The 14,034-nt window shown below is 58.8% G+C and overlaps 3 protein-coding genes across 11 annotated transcripts in view; 2 read left to right on the plus strand and 1 right to left on the minus strand.

Moving 5' to 3' along the window:
* The window catches only part of SMG9 (SMG9 nonsense mediated mRNA decay factor), a 34,634-nt gene that overhangs the window by 5,201 nt on the left and 15,399 nt on the right, over positions 1-14,034 (minus strand). For 4 of the 5 annotated variants that reach the window (XM_032839375.1, XM_032839380.1, XM_032839377.1 and 1 more), the window contains 5 exons: positions 12,874-12,980; positions 12,042-12,149; positions 11,739-11,867; positions 11,291-11,435; positions 9,965-10,254 (listed from right to left, as the gene is read on the minus strand). In XM_032839375.1, the coding sequence (XP_032695266.1) occupies positions 10,176-10,254; positions 11,291-11,435; positions 11,739-11,867; positions 12,042-12,149; positions 12,874-12,980 (568 nt within the window). In that variant the 3' untranslated portion in view covers positions 9,965-10,175. Of the gene's footprint in view, positions 1-9,964; positions 10,255-11,260; positions 11,436-11,738; positions 11,868-12,041; positions 12,150-12,873; positions 12,981-14,034 lie in introns of those variants that run through there. The other variant, XM_032839379.1, reaches the window with a different exon arrangement.
* IRGC (immunity related GTPase cinema) lies at positions 194-3,217 on the plus strand. Of its 2 annotated transcripts, none has more exons than XM_032839382.1 (2): positions 194-218; positions 1,658-3,217. In XM_032839382.1, exon 2 carries the CDS (start codon positions 1,761-1,763, stop codon positions 3,153-3,155), a length of 1,395 nt encoding a protein of 464 aa, XP_032695273.1. In that variant the 5' UTR covers positions 194-218; positions 1,658-1,760; the 3' UTR covers positions 3,156-3,217. The 2 variants fall into 2 exon arrangements, with proteins under 2 accessions (XP_032695273.1, XP_032695272.1); XM_032839381.1 differs by having other exon boundaries at positions 197-218; positions 1,696-3,217.
* LOC116856114 (interferon-inducible GTPase 5-like) lies at positions 3,644-8,419 on the plus strand. 4 transcript variants are annotated; one of them, XR_004380475.1, is made up of 3 exons: positions 3,644-3,670; positions 5,199-5,329; positions 7,649-7,720. XR_004380475.1 is itself a non-coding variant. In XM_032839386.1 (2 exons), the coding sequence occupies exons 1-2, from the start codon at positions 6,465-6,467 to the stop codon at positions 8,290-8,292; spliced, it is 1,239 nt and encodes a 412-aa protein (XP_032695277.1). In that variant the 5' UTR covers positions 6,454-6,464; the 3' UTR covers positions 8,293-8,419. The 4 variants fall into 4 exon arrangements, 1 of the variants encoding a protein (XP_032695277.1); XR_004380473.1 differs by lacking the exon at positions 7,649-7,720 and adding an exon at positions 6,423-6,463; XR_004380474.1 differs by lacking the exons at positions 3,644-3,670; positions 7,649-7,720 and adding exons at positions 3,769-3,852; positions 6,423-6,463.

The raw sequence follows: 14,034 nt of genomic DNA on the forward strand, positions 1-14,034 counted from the left end.
GGGGGCCGCCGGAGCAGCTGGGGGAGGGGGTCCCTGCCCCACAGTGGGACCCCGCCCCCTGACATCACTGTCACATTATTGCGCTAGGGTTGGCTGACCAATAAGCTGCTGCTTGCTCTTATAATGGGTCCTAGCAACGGGTCTGACCTTGGGCTAACAGGAGAGGAGACCCCACCAGCGGGGAAAGTGTGAGGGGAGAGGGAAAGCCTGCAGGGCGGGTGAGTCTGGCTGGGCCCTGTGGGTGAAGGGAGGCAGGGGCTGCCAGGACCAACCCGAGCTCCCTGGCTGCCTGACCCTGGCTGCTGGGACCTGCCCCCGCACCCGCTTTCCTCTCCTTGGGCCATATCCTTCCATGGCTCAGGGAGACAGGGTGCAGGGAGAGTGGGCATAGCACGGGAGAAATGTCCCCATCTGGGATGGGGGTGCAGAGCTGGTGGGAATAATGTAATAAGGACAAATTTCTGTGGGGGTTAGACAGGGACAGCCAGGAGGCAAAGAGGGAGGCAAAGACATGTAGCCGAACGGAGAGCTTCAGAGGGCTGAGGGAGCCCAGGGAAATAAGTTGGAATCCTGGCTGGGCCTCTGTGCAGGGACCTCACTTGTGTGGTCTGAGCGCCTCGGTCCCTCTGTCTGATGGGGACAGTGATCCCTAGTGTGAGCTTACCTTGGCCACCGGGGCAGGGATGGGTGTTGAAGGAGAAGGACTCCCAGTGTCTGGGCATCCCCTCATGCCAGGCTCCGTCCACCAGCTGAACCCCAGAACTCTGGCCTAGGGCCAGACGGGTGAGCTCACGACCCTCACAGGCCGCCTTAGCCCCGTGAGATAGCAAGGGTGTCTTCTGCGGTACACTCAGAAGTCACACAGCTTGAAGTCACCCAGCTAGGAATGCTAACCAGGTTGATAATGCCTGCTCCCTGCTGTGAGCCAGGCACTGTTTCAAATGCTTTCTATGTATCAACTCACTTAACTCTCGAAGACCCGAGGAGGGGTTTGCTGTTACCACAGTGACTGGCCTCATCTTACAGATGAGGGGAAGGAGACGGAGTGTTTCAAGTCACTTGCCCCAGTCACTCAGCCCGTACGTAAGGGAGCCAGGGTCTGAGCCTGGGTCTGGCTCCAGGGTCGGGGTCCCCCTCAGCACCCCTTCCCGCTGCCCCCAACGGCAGCAGGGGCAGGAGCCGAGTGTGCTTGGCCTGGGCCCGGGTGCTGGGCTTCCGCCCTTTCCTTCGGAGGCCTGGCTACCACATTTGTGCGGCCTGGTGCCCAGTGAAAACACAGGCCCCTGGCCCAAGTATCCGTAAGAATTTCAGTCAGTGTCAGCAGAGCATTAAGCTGAGAGCTGAGCCTTCCGAACCTGGGTCCCTGTGGGACCACCTGGGCCACAGGCGGCCATCAGGCCCTTTTCCTGAAGACTCCCACGAACTGCAGGAGGCACTCGCTATGCCTTTTATGCAGAGGAACAGGCTCAGAGAGGTGCCTCGCTCTGCCCCAGGTCACACAGCAAGTCAGGGGCAGGGATGGGGTGTGAGCCTGGGCCTGTGAGACCCCAAAGCCCCCCACCTCGTGCCAGATCTGTACCTGGGTTTTTGAGAAGGGCTGGGCCAGAGGGACTGCCCTTATGTCCTTGGTGTCTCTCTCTCCCTACCATGCTCCAAGGCCCAGGAGAAGTGAACGGCTCCCTTCTACCCCCGCAGACGCTGAGGACCACGCGTCCCGTGACTCTCCCCCAGCTCCCGTGCCCTCCGAACCGCTGGTCACCATGGCTACTTCGAAGTTGCCAGCAGTGCCCGGGGAGGAGGAGACCACCATCCTCATGGCCAAGGAAGAGCTGGAGGCCCTGCGCACGGCCTTCGAGTCGGGCGACCTCCCGCTGGCGGCCTCTCGCCTCCGGGAGCTGCTGGCCTCCTCGGAGAGCATCCGCCTGGAGGTGGGAGTCACAGGCGAGTCGGGCGCTGGCAAGTCCTCCCTCATCAACGCCCTCCGCGGCCTGGGCGCCGAGGACCCCGGTGCGGCCCTCACGGGCGTCGTGGAGACCACAATGCAGCCCTCGCCCTACCCACACCCCCAGTTTCCCGACGTGACCCTGTGGGACCTGCCGGGGGCTGGCTGTCCGGGCTGCCCGGCTGACAAGTACCTGAAGCAGGTGGACTTCGGCCGCTACGACTTCTTCCTGCTGGTGTCCCCCCGCCGCTGCGGGGCCGTGGAGACCCGCCTGGCCTCGGAGATCCTGCGCCAGGGCAAGAAGTTCTACTTCGTGCGCACCAAGGTGGACGAGGACCTGGCGGCCACACGCACCCAGCGGCCGTCGGGCTTCAGCGAGGCGGCCACCCTGCAGGAGATCCGGGACCACTGTGCCGAGAGGCTGCGGGCGGCTGGCGTGAGCGACCCCCGCATCTTCCTCGTATCCAACCTGTCGCCGGCCCGCTACGACTTCCCGCTGCTCATGTCCACCTGGGAGCACGACCTGCCGGCCCACCGGCGCCACGCCGGCCTGCTCTCGCTGCCTGACATCTCGCTGGAAGCCCTGCAGAAGAAGAAGGACATGCTCCAGGAGCAAGTGCTCAAGACGGCCCTGGTGTCGGGAGTCATCCAGGCCCTGCCCGTGCCCGGGCTGGCGGCCGCCTACGACGACGCCCTGCTCATCCGCTCGCTGCGCGGCTACCACCGCAGCTTCGGCCTGGACGAAGACTCGCTGGCCAAGCTGGCCGAGCAGGTGGGCAAGCAGGCGGGGGACCTGCGCTCCGTCATCCGCTCCCCGCTGGCCAACGAGGTGTCGCCAGAAACGGTCCTGCGGCTCTACTCGCAGTCGTCCGACGGCGCCATGCGGGTGGCCCGCGCCTTCGAGAGAGGCATCCCCGTGTTCGGCACCCTGGTGGCCGGCGGCATCAGCTTCGGCACCGTCTACACCATGCTCCAGGGCTGCCTCAACGAGATGGCCGAGGACGCCCAGCGGGTCCGCATCAAGGCCCTGGAGGAGGACGAGCCGCCGTCTGAGGTCAGCCTTGAGGCAGCCGGCGACAATGGCGTGGAGAAGCGGGGCTCCGGGGAGGGGGGCTGCGAGGAAGCCCCGCTCTCAACCCGCCGGAAGCTTGGCCTCATCCTCAAGTATATTCTGGACAGCTGGAAGAAGCGGGACTTGTCGGAAGAGAAGTGAACGTGCGGCCCCACCCCCTGCCTCACCCACAGACCAAGCCTTAACAAAACCAGCTTAACAAAGCCTGTGTGCTAGAAATGTGTGCGCCGAGGGCCCGAGCTTGTCACTGTGGTGGGGGGGAGGAGCGGAGGGGCCCCGGGAGGCCTGTGGGACACACTGAACCAGATGGGACTGGCTCTGGGCGGGGAGAGCTTCAGAGTGTGGATGGTAGGCCGAGAGTGCCTTGGTGGGAGATCTCTCCCTGGCCCCCTGGTAGCCAAGGGAGATTTGTGGGGCAACGGGACAGCCCGGCCTGGATCCAAGACAGGCGTCAACTTAGTGGAGATTGGGGCTGGCAATGGTACTTATTTTTGCTGCCATCTTCGGTCCCTTTCCGGGAAGCCCCGCATCCCACAGGCCTCCTCTGGAGGGGGGAGGGGCAGCCAATCGGTGCCCAGGATGGGCACAATGGTGCCTGGCAACCGGTTAAACAGGGTGGGGGACATGTGGGACATCCTGGGCCAGCCCTGCTGCCAGTGAGTGACGGTGGGTGTGGGGCGCCGGGGAGGAGGGGGAGGCCCTACGGCTTTGTGCTGGCCTCCGTGGGGAGCCTGGGGTGGCGGGAAGGCTGGTGGGCCCTTTCTCTGCCCATCAGAGGAGAGAAGGGGCTGAGGGTGAATCCTGCCACCTAGAACGGGTCGTGTTGGAGAGCGTGCAGGTGTGTGTGTGGGAACCTGTGTGGTGATAAGCTTTCTGGTGTGTGTGTGAATGTGAGGGGTCTGGGTGAGCGTCCAGGATTCTGATGCTGTGGGTCTGAGGTGGTGGGCAGCCCGCTGGCTGGAGTTGGACCCGCCGTGTCTGCCTGGCTGTGTGGGTGCAGGAAGGCTGGGGTTGTGCTGAAGGCCAAGGGGCCCCGAGCTGGGGTGACAGCGGGGGGTGGATGGGGAGACTCCTGAGAGATGCCCATGGCTGCAGGTGTCCCTGGGTGTGGGCAACATGGGGTAAGGGGATCTGTGTCTGCAAAATCAAACCCCGGGTGCGCACTCGCTCTGCCCTTGGCTCTTCGGTGGGAATGCAAAAGTGAACCTGACCCCTTCCTATCCGCTCAAGCCCAACCTCACATGCCAAGTCAAGGGTCACATATTTAGAAAGTTAAAAACTACCCGATTAGGGACTCTGGACAGGACAGGGGATGCCCCTAGGGCTTCTGTGGGCTTGGACAAGTGGTCGGGGAAGGGCCGGATTTAAGTGCAGAGAAAGGTGAGTTTCCGGGAATTCACAAGAAGGCTCTGGCAGCTGTGTACAAGGCCAGTGGTAGAGCAGGGACTGGAGGGCAGGGGAGATGGCCTCACCCCTAGGTACTCACAAATACCGCCTATGGATATTCCCAGATCTGGGGAGGGTTCTTGCCTTATTTGGGGGCCTCAAATGACCTTGAACCTAGGAAACAGTTCCAGACAAGGAGGGGCCACTTTCCCCCGGAGGATTAAAGGGGGTGCCAGTCCTCTCTGCCGCAGAGCTCTCGGCTTTGCAACAGGATTCTTCCTTTCCTGGAAGGCCTTCCCACTGGCTCTTCCAGGACTACGTCTGGGTTCACCAGGACCTTTCTGCACTCAAGAGGGTGTGGGGATGATGGAAATTATAATAGTGGAAATGGAATAATGGAAATCCCAGACTTCCAGATATTAGGACGGGATGGTCCACTCCAAATCTGTTCTCAAAAACACAGCCCACATCCCTACACCTGTGCACCCTCAGACATCATCCTAAACACAGGACTCCTGGGCCCCGAGTGGCTGGGATGGAAAGCTCGGGCATGAGTAGTGATGCTCCCCACAAGGGTCCTAAGGTTAAGACCCACGGGTCACCCTGTACTGTCCTTTCTGCCGCCATCTCTCCCTTTCCCATCCCCCATCTCCACCACCTCAACCCCTGTTCTAGCCCAGGCCTCACCCTCTGCACCGGCTCCTGCCCCTGCCTCATCCCGCAAAGGCCACTGGGGGCGCTTTCAATGTCCACCACGCACCTCTCCCTTCCCTGTTGAAAACCCATTGCTACCCACAGGGAAAGACCAAGTGCAGCCTGATTCTCCAAGCTCTTCCCAAGCTGGCCTCCGAACCTCGTCGACAGTAAGACCCTGAGTCTTCCTAAAACAGAGCTGGAGGGCTCTGGGGAGTCATCGACCCATTTCACAGGTGAGGAACGGAACGGATGGGGGAAATAAAGGCTGCAGAAGGGGACAGGAGCCACCCAGTGTCACCCAAGTCCCTAGCACGGCTGGGACTAGTTGCTGTCCTGCGTTCCCAGTGTCAGCACTGGTGCCCCAGGTCACACCAATGAGGACTCCAAGGCTCAGAGGCTGGGCGGGGTGCGTGGAGGCGCGCACTGCGGTTCCCGAGCAGATGAGGGTACTGGGAAGCCAGCGACAGTGGGGGCAGTGTCTTCACACGTGCTCCAGGCCCGTGCTGTCAAGTCTCTCTTCTTGGTGTTGGAGCTGCAGTGCCCAAAGAGGTCCTGCCTGGCTCACGGTGGGTGATCGGCTGCGCAAGGATGGGGTGGGGAGGCTGTATGGCAAAAGGATTGGACGGGGCCGGGCCACATCCTGGCTCCAGGGCAGGCTGGAAGACATTTGGTGAGTGGCTTTTACCTCCCTGAGCCTTGGTTTCCTACCCTGCACAGTGGGGACTTCATCAAATGATGCTTGTGGTTAGTACAGTGGCTGGTCCCGGGTACAAAGTGTCAGCGATGATGACGGGTCTGGCCCTTCATCACTGCCCTATATTGCTGATCACGGTGTTTGGCGCCCAGTAAATGTCATACAGCGTTACTTAGGCATTTTATTCTAGGGGCCCCTGGATGGCTAGGGCAGAGGAGCGTGCGACTCTTGCTTGTTCTCAGGGTTGTGAGTTCAAGCCCCATGTTGGGCAGAGAGATTACTTAAAACTAAAATCTTAAAAAAAAAAAATTGAATTCTAACATTGTTAAGACCCACTTCCCATTCCCAACACTCCATGCACGAGCTGGGGGCCTTGGGCATCTGATTCCTCCTCTCACTGCCAAATGCAGATAGTCAGGGAATCTCCCTTACCAGCTGTTGGGGTTTTCGGAGATACTCCAGGAGGAGAACCTGGCAGTGATGAATCAGAGTTAACTGAACTCAAGCATTTAGCACCGGGCCTGGCATATGGTTGCTCTCTCAGTATGACTGCCGGTGATGCCTCAAGTACTGGGGCATGCTGAGTGGTGAGAGAACGGAGGGCAAACATTCCCTCACCTGTCCTGTGGAAGGTCATCGATCCTGAAGATGGACGCTTGGATGTTGGGGGGCCCATGGTGAGCAGAGTCTTCCCATTGAGCCTCAGCCAGTCCAAGATACTGAAGCTATGGGGGGACAGCAGCACTCTGAAGGGAGTCTTCGAGGCAGGGGACATGTCAGCAGTATCCACCAAGCTCCAGGCCACCCTTTACTCGCTGGAGAATGCCAGGCTTGACGTTGGCATCACGAGGGACACGGGCTCAGGCAAGTCGACCTTTGTCAATGCCATCAGGGGGCTGGGAGACGAGGACCCCAAATTGGCCTACATGGGTGTGGTGGAAATGACGGTGGGGCCCACGCCGTACGCATACCCGAAGTACCCCAACATTGTCGTCTGGGACCTGCCGGGCATCGGCGCGCCCACCTTCCAGGCCGAAAAATACCTCCAGCGGGTGCTGCCGGCCCGTTACTTCATCATCAGCTTGGAGAGCTTTGCCGCCCACCACGCCCAGCTGGCCGGTGAGCTCTGGCAGTGCGGCAAGCGCTTCTACCTCATCCGATCCAAGGTGGACGTGGACGTTGCCGCCTCCCGCAGCTGGCGCCCCAGCACCTTCTCGGAGGAGAGGGTGCTCAGCCAGATCTGGGATGACTGCTGTCAGCGGCTGGAGGGTGAGGGGCAGGCAGGTGGGTTCTGAAGGGGTCGCCTGCCCCTTCCCCTGCCTCTGCCAGCCAAGGCCCGGGGAGGGGAGAGGGGTCGTCCAATGTCACACCGTGTGACTGGGCCCCGCGATGGGGTGAGGATCACAGCTGCCATTCATTTCCTGAGAGTTGGCCCTCCTCAGGCACAGGTAACAGAGACCAATCACCTGCATTAAGGAAACGGGAGGCGCGCTGGCTTGTGTATTTGCCAAGTTAGAGCCGTGCAAATGCTACGTGCCTGCGGGGCACCGGCACCTGTGGCTGAGGGCAGCTAGCGTTTAAAGGATTACCACAGGCACTGCTCCCATGAACTCACTTCACCGACCGGTTTCCCTAGGTGGTAGGTAGTTACCCCCTTGTGTGGTTTGGTAACTTGCCTGAGGCCACGCGAGGGGTGGGGGGTGGGGGGACAGGGAGCAAGGCTGGGATCCAGGGCGGCGCCCACACTCTCCAGCCGGGCGCTCCGTGCTCCTGGCAAGTGCTCAGCCTCCTCAGCAGCTGTAGGGACCTCGGGGCCTGCTCTGGCGCCAAAACAGCATGGTGCTCTTGTCTTGTGCAGCGGGGGGCCTGCAGGACCCCAAGGTCTTCCTGCTCTCCATGTTTGAGTTGGGCAAGTACGACTTCCACCTGCTGGAGGAGATGATGGTGAAAGAGCTCGAGAGCCACAAGCAGCATGCGTTTCTGCAGGCCCTGCCCAACGTCTCGAAGCCCATCCTGGAGAAGAAGGCAGCCTCGCTGCGGCAACACATATGGCTGGTGGCTGCGGTGGCCTCTGGCATCAACCCAAGCCCCGTGCCAGGTGTACGGGATGTGGTGTGTGACCTACACATGCTCATCGACTCCCTGCGTGGCTACCGCTGCAGCTTTGGGCTGGACAAGGACTCCCTCACCACGTTGGCGAGGCAGACGGGTCAACCCCTGCACAAGATCCTGGAGGCGGCACAGGGCCCGGAGACCCAGGTCACCGAGGCACTGGTGGTGGAACGACTGGGCCAGTCCTCCCGGGATGCCTCTGCTTTCACCCAAGAGCTCCTCAATGTGCCCATCCTCAGCACCCTGGCCAACTGTGGCATCTCCTTCGCCACCATCTACCAGATGCTCCGCACGTCTCTGGATGAGGCGGTCAAGGACGCCCAGAGACTGCTGCTTCAGGCCTTCCTCGACGACTCCGAACACGAGTTCCCAGACAGATCCAATCCGTGATCCCAGCCCTGAGCCTAGGCCAGCTGGAGGTGGCAGCGAGGGACTGGGAGGATACGGGTTCTGTCCCCAGGCAGGATGGTGCCAGGGGGAGGGAAAGAAACTCAAGCTCTAGCTCTCCTGGACTGAGCCTGTGTGCCATGTTTGTGGTTTTGAGCTCTGGGTTTCATGCCCTCTTTGGCCACTGCCCCCACCTTCCCTGCTCTGAACCCCCGCATCAACCAGCAGTCCCCTGGGATGGAGAGGGAGCAGGCAGGACACGGGACAGGTAAGCTTTGACAAGGTAGGGAGGAACTCCGTTGTCTAACTAGAGAGGGCACTTTGGAAGGTATTGGCGTAGATCAGGGCAGTGGGGCAAAGGGTTCAGAAGCATTTCCCTAAGAGGACAGTGAATTATCATAGCTCGGAAACAGCCAGTGAGAATCATTGAGGTTCTTGCCTAAGGTCTTCTCGGTCAGCAAGTGGCGGGGCCGGAGCCTGCCGTGGGTCTCATGCCCAAACCTTAGCCCCTCCCTCTTGGGCTACTCCTGACCCCAGTGTTTTCTTCACCATGTCCAGGATTCCCAAGACCAGGACACCAGGACTGTGCGGGTATGCCCAAGGGCAGGAGAAGGCAGGGAGACCAAAGGGGTACGGGGCAGCTGGCGGACAGACTCAGCTGGCGACTGAAACCAACGGCATCCGTGAAGGGTGTGGAGCAGCAGGACTGGAGGGTCACGACTAACTGCGGATGGGTGGGATGGCCAGACCGATTTGGAGACAAACTTTGAGGAACACCCAGCTAAGACGTAACAGATTGAAACCGAGCAGATGAGGGCAGGGCCTATACTGAAGGGCATGGTCTATCTGACCGACGGTCTGTTCTGGATTTAAAGGTAGAGACTACTTTTAATAAACAAGAGTAGGTAAGGTCTATGGGGAAAGGAAGCCGCCGTACTTAAGCAACAGGAGGCACCGTGTGTAAGGGTAAGGTGGTGTTTGCATAAGGGTAGAAGCTGTTTCAACTCAGGGTAAATACTACGTTGAATAGAACATGTCCTACTTTTTAACCATGTACTGAATTAGGTCCTGCATTTAACTAGGCATTTCACCAAAGGCAGTGAGTCTGAGTCTCCAACTGAACGCAGAGGACACGAGGGTGGAACTGCATTTAGCCAAAGGAGGGCACAGGATTTTCCTATCAGTAACACGGAGATGGGAGGCTTGATGTCACCCCAGGAAACAGAACAGCCATTCCTAGGGGCTTCCTCCTTAGCAAAAGCTGGTTTCCATCTGCTCCTGACAACTCCATGACCTACAGTGGACGTGTCCCCGTGGGAAGGTCACTCAGGCTCTAATGGTGGCTACAGGTAATGTGCCCCCAAAGGCCGGGACCCCACTGTGCCCTGCTCCCGGGACAGCTCGCCGAGGACAGGGAAAGAGAAGCACCAGAACATGCTTGCGTGATCGTTTTTATTCAAAGCACCAGGTCTGCCCCAACGAAGAGCTCCCCAAGACCCTGCTGCACCTCGCGAGAAAGGGCTTAGGGTCAGTGAGGAGGGACCTGTTGCTCCTGTCCCTGCAGAGGGAGGTCAAGATGGAAGCTGGGATGTTTGGGGACCATTCAGACTCTCCCCACTGCCTGTCCCCGCAGGGAACCGAGGCTGGCCCGCAGCGTCCCAGACTGGGCGTGGGATCTCCAAGCTGCCCCCTGAACGATACTCCATTTAGGGTGGGGGGCCTAGCCCTGGACACCTCATGTCTCTGGGCGAGAATGTCGCGGCCCCTCATCCATCAGGCCTGCTGCCGCTCTCCACCCACTGGGGCGGGGGCAGGACACGTGTGGTCCCTCACCAACCATGGGGACCCAGAAGGGGGTTCTCCGTACGACGCTCCTTCCCTCGGCCTCAGGCCAGCAGGCGGCTGTACTCTGCCAGGGCAGAGGACTTTTTCACGCCGTCCCAGATCCGGGCAGCATAGTGGAACCTGTGGGAAAGCAGGTACTGCATACGACCTGCACACCCTGAGACCAGAACCTCCCCAGCAGGGACGCAGGAAGATGGCGATGCTGATGGGACTGGCCAGGTTCTCAGACCTCACGCCGGGTGAGCCACACTGAGGGTGCCTGGTCTGGAACCTAGGCCTCAAGCCCCAACTCCAAGTCCAACTCCGAGTCGCCCCACCCCACACAGTGTTGGCCTCTGTGGGTTGGGGTTCTAGAACTCCCTCCAGAGTCTTACAACGGTTAGTGTTAACAGCTGCGTGACCCTCGTCTCCCTGCGCTCTGCCACTGACAGTGAGAGGAACAGAGCTCCCCGCCCCCTCGCCCTGCACCCCCGAATGGCTGTGCTGTTATGTGTGCTCCCCAGAACCCCTCCTGGCCCCAGCTGACCGCAGACCCAGGAGAGCCACGCTAGAGGCTACACCAAGCCAAGCTAGTTCTCCCTCAAATGTGTGGCTCCTGGAAACGAGATGATGCCAACCTGATGTGCAGACCTGCTGTGGGCTCCGGACACAGTCACATAGAGTTGGGGCTGGGGGGGCTCGGGGCTCTGTGAGAGCAGGTAGAGAAAGCCAGTTGGCAGAGAAGGAGTGAAGGTAGAGGCGGACAGTGGGACTGTGCCGTCCAGCGAGAGCTGGAAAATGCAGCTGCTCTGGGGACTTAACAGTATCTTCTGGGAGGCCACACTTTCTGCCCTCGGGGCCTCAGAACAAACACTCCTTGAGCCTGACTGGGCTCACTGCTCCCACTCCTCACTGTCAAATGATACCTGGCCACAGCTGCTGTGACAGAGCTATGTGACATCTCCTGTCTCCAAGCCTAGATTTCCCCACTAGTAAAATTGGTGACAAGACTTCAACCCCGCTGGCTACTTGGGGGGACTCAAGATCCCATGAAACAGCATGGTGCCGGGCACGGAAGCTGTCAGTGATGTTCCGAGAAGGAAACCGAGCTGTGGAGGGATCACTGAGACCTTCCTCTTGCCTGCACCACGCTGACCCCTCTGCCAAGAGCTCTTACCAGTTCTTCTCAGTGAGGATCGTGTGTGACAGCTGTGGCCTGGCCATGGACATCACCTGGCTCCGGAGCTTGCTCACCAAGGACTGGAAACTGGGGTGGCCCCGGTACCCAGGGAGTAGGGAGAAAAGGGGGCTGGAACCGGGTCCTAGAACGTTGAGGTGGGGAGGATAAGGGCGCCAGCCTGCCAAGAGAAGGCCTTTCCTTTCTCCTGGTCACCCAGCATCCTGGGCTGGGATACCCGGAGTACCGCCCCATTCAGACCAGTCCTTCCTGTACTTCCACAACTTGGACACACGCTCCTAAGGCTCCAAGCACCTTAGGGACAAGCCAGAGTCTCCCCTCAGACCAGTGTGGGTCTCCACCACCCCAGCCCAGGGCATCCTGTGTCTCCCTCCAGACCAAGGAAGAACTGGCAGCCCTTGGACCAGATTCCGAGGAGGAACCGTACCTGCTCTTGGTGGGTTTTCACTCTCTGCTTCGCTGTCCATGAAGGGCACCAGGAACAAGTTGACCTCAGAGTCCAGGAAGTCAGGTGGGAGCCCAGGGAAGACATTGCACTGTAGCATGGACAGGGTACCTGTGGGAGAGAAGCCATCAGCCTGCAGGTATGATGCTCAGGGGCAGGGGAGGGGAGGTACACGGATGATCTTCGAGCTAGGGGCAGGAGGCCAGTCTGGACGCTGGGGCCATGGGACCAGACCAGGAGTCAAGAGGCCGCTGGCCAGCGTCGGGGTGGTTCAGGGACCCTCACCCTTGTAACGCAAGTGCGAGTGAGCCATGAGCTGGTCAATCATCAGGTGCATCTGTCGCAGCTTTCGAGGACAGAAGTCTTCTCGACGAGCTTTGTTCTGCAGGAAGACTGAGGGGCGGAAGGAGAGACGAGGTCCTGTGAGGCCGCCGGGGCTTGGCTCTGTGGACTTCCCCTCTCGTGCCAAAGACCTGCAGTTACCCCTGGGTTCAGAGCACTTGTAAATATTTACGTGACACGTTACTTTGCTTCCAGGTCCTGCACCAGGCCCTGGGGACCCAGATAGGAGTCAGATGTGGTTCCTGCCCCCAAGGAGACCCCAGTCTGATGGAAAAGACAGAAGAGGAAGATAGGCACGGGAACAGGAGTGAGACGGGAAGGCACCAGGGGCTTGGTGAGACAAGAGGAAGCAGGAAGTCCCGGTCTAGGGCGGCATAAATGAACTAGATCTTTGTGGAAGAGCAGTGCGTGGGCAGAGCACAGCAGAGCGAGGACGGAGCAGGCAGTGTGTGTGGCTGAGGGAGGGTGAGCAGGGTGCCCGGGGCCACTCAGGTTAATGGCAACTCATTCCGAGTCTATGCTGGGGATGCCAGGGTCAGAGAAATGGACAGATGTGGGTCCTGTCTGCAAAAAGTGCTCATTGTGATCAAGGAGCTGGAGCCAGAGCCAGACCCAGACTCAGGCTTTGTGCCCTTGGTGGCCAGGTGGGACCCTCAAAGGAAGGAGCAGCTACTCTGTTCTTTTCTTCCTCCCAGCTCCCCACTTCCCCAGTGCTGCTGGTTTTTGCCCCTCATTCCTCCTCTGCCCACCCCTCCAGCCCCAGAAAACCTCTCACCCAGGTGGGGGTAGTACTCAGTGCCTTCATCAGAGCCTGAGGAGCTGCTGGACTCATGGCTGGGGGACGGGGTGGACGGCTTCACCATCTCTGCTGTCTGGAGGAACCTGGGGTTTGGGGTGAGAGGTTGGTGTTCTGGCACCGGCACCACCATCCCACAGCCTAGGGACAGGGCTCTCTCTGTGCATCTGGTAAAAACTACAACCACACTCAGAAAAACGAATACACACACAATTTTAGGGAATTCACAGACAACTCTCTCACACACCAATCCGTGGACCCATGCTAGATATACGCATTTTTTAATGAGCTTATGCTGTTAAAAAATACTTACACAAAAACAAAACAAAACAAAAAAAATACTTCCATTTTTTAAAGCATTTGTACGATCAAAGCAAAACTGAATTAAATACAGGGATTTTCACAGACACCCAGCCCCCACACACGCACAGCATCCCCCCACTATCAACATTCCCACGGACCTATGACCTATTATCATAACCCAATGTCCCTGGTTTACACTAGGGTTTCCTCTTGGTGTTGTCTACAACCTCTTGGTCACGTGTCCACCACACAGTATTACAATGAATGGTTTCACTCTGTGCTCCGCCCTTCCCACCCCTCCCTCCCCTCCCAACCCTTGATCTTTTCACTTGTCTCCACAGTTTGGCCTTTTCCAGAATGTCATATAATTGGAATCATACAGTAGCCCTTTCAAACTGGTTTCTTTTACTTAGTGATATGCACTTAAGGATATGTACTTTCTCTGTGTCTTTTCATGGTTTGATGTAATTAATATTCCATTGCCCGGATGTACCAGTTTATTAATTTACCTACTGAAAGACACACTGATGGCTTCCTAGTTTTGGCAATTATGAATAAAGCGGATTTGAGAGAGAGAGAACAGGTGCATGACAGTGCAGGAGTGGGGAGAGGGGGAGAGAGAGAATTGTAAGCAGACTCCACGCTCAGCATGGGGCCAGATGTAAGGCTCGATCCCAAGACCCTGAGACCATGACCTGACCCAGAATCTAGAGTCAGACACTTAACCGACTGAGCCAAACAGGAGCCCCGTGAATACAGCTGCTTTATAAACATCCATGCGCAGGTTTCTGTGTGGGCCTAAATTTCAATTTATGCTATTTTAAAATAACTTTTCCA

Source organism: Lontra canadensis, unplaced genomic scaffold (genome assembly GCF_010015895.1).
Source record: "Lontra canadensis isolate GAN:19392208 unplaced genomic scaffold, GSC_riverotter_1.0 scaffold107, whole genome shotgun sequence".
NCBI lineage: Eukaryota > Metazoa > Chordata > Mammalia > Carnivora > Mustelidae > Lontra > Lontra canadensis.

What these genes read in the sequence shown, in the direction of transcription:
- IRGC (XM_032839382.1), top strand. Translation starts at nt 1,761, where the DNA reads ATGGCTACTTCGAAGTTGCCAGCAGTGCCCGGGGAGGAGGAGACCACC.
- LOC116856114 (XM_032839386.1), top strand. Translation starts at nt 6,465, where the DNA reads ATGGTGAGCAGAGTCTTCCCATTGAGCCTCAGCCAGTCCAAGATACTG. An exon ending in CTGCTGTCAGCGGCTGGAGG is followed by an intron (nt 7,060 to 7,648) that starts GTGAGGGGCAGG and finishes TGTCTTGTGCAG; the next exon opens with CGGGGGGCCTGCAGGACCCC.